We start from the raw sequence: 6,452 nt of genomic DNA on the forward strand, positions 1-6,452 counted from the left end.
CTGTCCGAGTACGCGGGCCAAAGCGCCGGCACCTACAGCGGAGGGAACCGCAGGAAACTGTCAACAGCTATCGCCATGATCGGCTGTCCCGCTCTGGTCCTGCTGGTGAGTCCCAAACCCAAACTGACCCTCCCAATAACGTAAGCAAAATGTATTTTTTTTGTTCTCCACGTCAGGATGAACCCACAACAGGCATGGACCCGCTGTCCAGGCGCTTCCTCTGGAGCTCCATCGTGAGCGTGATCCAGGAGAAAAGAGCTGTCGTCCTCACCTCACACAGGTGCACCACACGTCTGAATGTGTATTTGGGAGTATTTTGGAACGTAACGGTCGCTGTGCCTTTAACAGCATGGAGGAATGTGAGGCGCTCTGCACGCGTTTGGCCATCATGGTGAACGGGTCCTTCAAGTGTCTCGGAACCATTCAGCAACTCAAATACAAGTTGGTCTCTTTTGTGCTCGTCCACTTTGTGACACTCTGCGACAAATACATTTGTAAACACGTTATGATGGGACCGTATGTGGATTTTAAGTGCGCCTTATCGTCTGAAAAATCCTTTAATTTTCTCAGAAATCAACAGTGCGCCTTATAACGCGGTGCGCCTAATGTACTGTCAGGTTCAAACACTGATGACATCTATTAAACAGACAAGAAGCAAGGAATCATGCAGAGACAGAGTTCAATTTGGCTCAATGAGGAGAGACGTTTGGAGCTGCACACTCAGTTACAATCTCCCACCACGCTCTAAGGTCCAGACCCACGTGCTCCTCTATTTATTTGGGAGGTCCCTGGTTACATCACTGAGGCTGCTTCTGAAGGAAGGAGGGGTAATTTCAGCAGCCCCAGTTAGACACAATGTATTCAGAAATGCAAATGTGCTGACACTCGTGATATCGCCCTGTCTGTGTCACGGTCCTCAATAACACTGATAAGAGACGACTGCAATCCAAGATTGCAAATTGTCCCTTTGCACAGATAGAAAAGTACAACTTCTGCACAATTGATAATAACTATAGCAACAGCCTTTAAGCATAAGAGTCGTGTGATAACTTACACATAATTATTCTAACATGTACGGAATAATGCTGGTTGTGTTTACCGACCTCGGAGCAATTTTATTTGGTACATGGTGTAATGATAAGTGTGACCAGTAGATGGCAGTCACACATAAGAGATATGTGTAGACTGCAATATGACGCCAGTAAACAACACCAAAACTTTAAATGTTCCAATGAAAATAAAAAAAATTACACACGGCACTCAAAAATCTGTCAAAATGTTTTAGTACGACTTTGAAGGCGCACCACATGATGGATTGTCGGCCTATTACGGCTACCATAGTCAGAGATAATATTATTACTATGGTGCGTGTATAAGGACCGCAAAATGGCACCCATATTATCTTCACAGTATTATGCTAAACCAACTTTTCTTACCTTTCTGGTACCTGCTGATGTGTATTTGGGATCTGCATAAGTCCTGAAAAGTTGCGCACGTCCACCGCCGTAGTCGATAAGCTTCTTCTTTTTCTCTATCTTCTTGTTATGGGACATTCATCCTCCACTGTTGCCATTTCTAATATAAAGTAGTGTAAAGTTCCTACTTATATCTGTCAGTAAACTCGCCATGAAAGGCGTACCGGATTATAAGGCGCATTAAAGGAGTCATTTTTTTTTATTTTTTTTTTCTGAATGTAAAATTTCTGACAGTCTCTTCAGGATGCGCCGTTTTGTGGGCGGTCTTATTTACGTGGCTCACCTTCGACGGCGTCTTCTCCCCGTCATCTTTGGTGTAGCGGTGTAGCGTGCAAGGACGGGAGTGGAAGAAGGGTCAAAAGATGGCGCTAACTGTTTTAATGACATTCAGACTTTACTTCAATCAATAATTATAATCAATCATCCGTAGCTCACTAGTGCAACAACAACGCCCGAAATGTGTCCCGTGAAAAACCGTCCGACCGGAACTCTCTAGTAACTAAAGTTCCTTGGGTGAATAATGTAAACTCACTACACCGGTATGTTTTAGTGCTTTCATGGCGAGTTTACTGACAGATATAAGTAAGAACTTTACACTACTTTATATTAGAAATGGCAACAGTGGAGGATGAATGTCCCATAACAAGTAGAGAAAAAGAAGAAGTTTATCGACTACGTTGTCGGCAAAGACTACAAAGGCGGATGCGCGCACATATTCAGGATTTATGCAGATCCCAAATACACATCAGCAGGTACCAGAAAAGTTGCTTTTGCATAATATTTCAAAACAAAACGCCAGATAATATGTCTTACCTTATACACACACCATAACTTTAACTTAATAATAATTCAGATTCAAACACTGAAGACATATATTAAACAAGAATCAAACAGAGACAGAACTCATTTTGGCTCAGTGAGGAGAAACGTGTACATCTGTACCCTTTTACAGTGTCATTACGCTCTGCCAAAAGACTGTACGCCTCCTCTTTTATTTGGACTTTCCCTGATTACATGGCAATAGCTGTTTCTAAAGGGACAGTGGCCGTAAACAGCCATCGCCTTTGATTACAACAGTTCAAAAGAAAAGGTCGTAAAACAGTTTACAGAAAAGGTCGCCTGGAGGGGAGTCTGGTCCTGCTTGGGTCAAGACAAAATCTTTCTGTGGATTACAATACATGAAAGAAACAGAACACCTTCATGTTGCTTCCCATCCTACACAGTGGAGTTTTACAAGCCTTCTTCTTGGTAGGTTCAAAGACAGCTTTTGTCTTCTCGCCGGGAACTCATTTCAACACAAAGTTTTGTGATAACTTAGATACAATTATTCTGACAATAATACTCGTATGTTGAAGCATAGTACAATCCATCAAGCGGTGCGGCTTCATAGCTTACCAAAGTCGTACTAAAACATTTTGCTAGATTTTTGAGCGCTGTGTGTAATGTTTTATATTTTCAATGGAACATATAAAATGTTGGTGTTGTTTACTTGAGTCATATTGCAGTCTACACGTATCTGTTATGTGTGACTGCCATCTACTGGTCACACTTGTAATTGCACCATGTACCAAATAACATAGCTTCGAGGTCGAAATTATTCCGTACATTAGACGTACCGGGTTATAATGCGTACTGTTGAGTTTTGAGAAAATGAAAGGGTTTTAAGTGCGCCTTATAGTCTGAAAAATACGGTAGATATTATCTTAGACAGGCAGGACTTGTATCTGATGTCTTTAGATCGTACAAGCACTTGGCACAGGGTACCTCAATACAGCCCAGAGATCTGTAAGCTACGATTAAATGAAATCTGTCATCACGGTCAGATTTGGTGATGGCTACGTGGTGACCATGAAGATCAGGGCCTCCAAGGCCGGTTGCGCCCCCGATCTGAACCCGGCCGAAGCCTTCATGGAGAGCACCTTCCCCGGCTGCGTCCAGAGGGAAAAACACTACAACACCCTGCAGTACAAGATAGCCTCCTCCTCCCTGGCAAGGATCTTCCAGATGGTCCTGGCCAACAAAGACCAGCTCAACATCGAGGACTACTCGGTGTCACAGACCACTCTCGATCAAGTAAAAACAAAAGAGGTTTAAAGTGGAATGTAAATATTTTCTCACCAAGCTTGCATGTGTGTCCCTTCTTGAAGGTCTTTGTCAATTTTGCCAAACAACAATCAAGAGAAGACGAGGCCATAGTTCTGCATCCAAAAGCTGCCGGGGCACAGCAAGGTGGTCAGGGCACCCCCGTGAAGAGACTCAGGAAGTAAAGAAGCTTTATTTACTTTGGGAGGCGATTGTACTTGACGGATGTAGCTTTTGGGATTTGGAGCACAATCCTTTTTTGTAGGCAGAACCACCAAGCACGTTACAAGAAGGTGGAAGAAGACAAAGTGGTAATGGCGTACATTTCCAACAAAGTTTCATTGATGCACATCACTTGTTTACATTCAACAATATCAATTATGTCCGTGTAGAACCTCAGTCATCCTGGTCATGGTAGTCCGCAAAGGTTCAATCGAGGCAACTGGAGTCCGTCTTCGTTGAAGACGTTTCTCCTTATTTCAGCCGTGTGAAATGTCCGTGGAAACCAGGCGTTTTTAAACATTAATTTCCTCACGTTTTACTAACATATTGTAGCGTTTAGAAATGTGGTTCTTAAACTGTTGCACAAGGAGTCTAAGGAGAAGTGTCCAAAGATGGGGCTAACTTTGTGTTCTTATCAGGCAATCCAGCAGAATCTATACATCCGTGGCTTCTTAACGTAACACACAACGCTGGAAATGTGTCGCGTGAAAACCCGTCCGACCGGAACTCTAGCAATAACAAAAGTTCCGTGGGTGGATAATGTCCATCCATCCATCTATCTTCTTCCGCTTATCCAAGGTCTAAGCAGGGAAGCCCAGACTTTCCTCTCCCCAGCCACTTCGTCCAGCTCTTCCCGGGGGGATCCCGAGGCGTTCCCAGACCAGCCGGGAGACATAGTCTTCCCAACGTGTCCTGGGTCTTCCCTGTGGCCTCCTACCGGTCGGACGTGCCCAAAACACCTCCCTAGGGAGGCGTTCGGGTGGCATCCTAACCAGATGCCCGAACCACCTCATCTGGCTCCTGTCCATGTGGAGGAGCAGCGGCTTTACTTTGAGCTCCTCCAGGATGGCAGAGCTTCTCACCCTATCTCTAAGGGAGAGACCCGCCACCCGGCGGAGGAAACTCGTGATCTTGTCCTTTCGGTCATAACCCAAAGCTCATGACCATAGGTGAGGATGGGAACGTCCGTGGGTGGATAATGTCCATCCATCCATCCATCCATCTTCTTCCGCTTATCCGAGGTCTAAGCAGGGAAGCCCAGACTTCCCTCTCCCCAGCCACTTCGTCCAGCTCTTCCCGGGGGATCTCGAGGCGTTCCCAGGCCAGCCGGGAGACATAGTCTTCCCAACGTGTCCTGGGTCTTCCTTCTTGGCCTCCTACCGGTCGGACGTGCCCTAAACACCTCCCTAGGGAGGCGTTCGGGTGGCATCCTGACCAGATGCCCAAACCACCTCATCTGGCTCCTCTCCATGTGGAGGAGCAGCGGCTTTACTTTGAGCTCCTCCAGGATGGCAGAGCTTCTCACCCTATCTCTAAGGGAGAGCCCCGCCACCCGGCGGAGGAAAGTCATTTGGGCCGCCTGTACCCGTGATTTTGTCCTTTTGGTCATAAGCCAAAGCTCATGACCATAGGTGAGGATGGGAACGTCCATGGGTGGATAATGTCCATCCATCCATCCATCTTCTTCCGCTTATCCGAGGTCTAAGCAGGGAAGCCCAGACTTCCCTCTCCCTAGCCACTTCGTCCAGCTCTTCCCGGGGGGATCCCGAGGCGTTCCCAGACCAGCCGGGAGACATAGTCTTCCCAACGTGTCCTGGGTCTTCCCTGTGGCCTCCTACCGGTCGGACGTGCCCAAAACACCTCCCTAGGGAGGCGTTCGGGTGGCATCCTAACCAGATGCCCGAACCACCTCATCTGGCTCCTGTCCATGTGGAGGAGCAGCGGCTTTACTTTGAGCTCCTCCAGGATGGCAGAGCTTCTCACCCTATCTCTAAGGGAGAGACCCGCCACCCGGCGTAGGAAAGTCATTTGGGCCGCTTGTACCCGTGATCTTGTCCTTTCGGTCATAACCCAAAGCTCATGACCATAGGTGAGGATGGGAACGTAGATCGACCGGTAAATCGAGAGCTTTGCCTTCCGGCTCGGCTCCTTCTTCACCACAACGGATCGATACAGCGTCCGCATTACTGAAGACGCCGCACTGACCCGCCTATCGATATCACGATCCACTCTACCCCCACTCGTGAACAAGACTCCGAGGTACTTGAACTCCTCCACTTGGGGCAAGATCTCCTCCCCAACCCGGAGATGGCACTCCACCCTTTTCCGGGCGAGAACCATGGACTCGGACTTGGAGGTGCTGATTCCCATCCCACTCGCTTCACACTCGGCTGCGAACCGATCCAGTGAGAGCTGAAGATCTTGGCCAGACGAAGCCATCAGGACCACATCATCTGCAAAAAGCAGGGACCTAATCCTGCAGCCACCAAACCAGATCCCCTCAACGCCCTGACTGCGCCTAGAAATTCTGTCCATAAAGGTTATGAACAGAATCGGTGACAAAGGGCAGCCTTGGCGGAGTCCAACCCTCACTGGAAACGAGTCCGACTTACTGCCGGCAATGCGCACCAAGCTCTGACACTGATTATACAGGGCGCGAACCGCCACAATCAGACAGTCCGATACCCCATACTCTCTGAGCACTCCCCACAGGACTTCCCGGGGTACACGGTCGAATGCCTTCTCCAAGTCCACAAAGCACATGTAGACTGGTTGGGCAAACTCCCATGTACCCTCAAGAGCCCCGCCACCCGGCGGAGGAAAGTCATTTCGGCCGCTAGTACCCGTGATCTTGTCCTTTCGGTCATAACCCAAAGCTCATGACCATAGGTG

At 47.8% G+C, this 6,452-nt stretch overlaps 1 protein-coding gene across 1 annotated transcript; it reads left to right on the forward strand.

Moving 5' to 3' along the window:
* The first annotated feature begins 365 nt into the window (after positions 1 to 365).
* On the forward strand, positions 366 to 4,064 carry LOC140678940 (retinal-specific phospholipid-transporting ATPase ABCA4-like). Its single transcript, XM_072913417.1, has 3 exons — positions 366 to 441; positions 3,299 to 3,548; positions 3,623 to 4,064. The coding sequence occupies exons 1-3, from the start codon at positions 389 to 391 to the stop codon at positions 3,740 to 3,742; spliced, it is 423 nt and encodes a 140-aa protein (XP_072769518.1). The 5' UTR covers positions 366 to 388; the 3' UTR covers positions 3,743 to 4,064.
* The last annotated feature ends 2,388 nt before the right edge of the window (positions 4,065 to 6,452 follow it).

The sequence above is a fragment of the Nerophis lumbriciformis genome, linkage group LG07 (genome assembly GCF_033978685.3).
Source record: "Nerophis lumbriciformis linkage group LG07, RoL_Nlum_v2.1, whole genome shotgun sequence".
Taxonomy (NCBI): Eukaryota; Metazoa; Chordata; class Actinopteri; order Syngnathiformes; family Syngnathidae; genus Nerophis; species Nerophis lumbriciformis.

What these genes read in the sequence shown, in the direction of transcription:
- LOC140678940 (XM_072913417.1), top strand. Translation starts at nt 389, where the DNA reads ATGGTGAACGGGTCCTTCAAGTGTCTCGGAACCATTCAGCAACTCAAA. An exon ending in ATTCAGCAACTCAAATACAA is followed by an intron (nt 442 to 3,298) that starts GTTGGTCTCTTT and finishes CATCACGGTCAG; the next exon opens with ATTTGGTGATGGCTACGTGG. An exon ending in CACAGACCACTCTCGATCAA is followed by an intron (nt 3,549 to 3,622) that starts GTAAAAACAAAA and finishes CCCTTCTTGAAG; the next exon opens with GTCTTTGTCAATTTTGCCAA.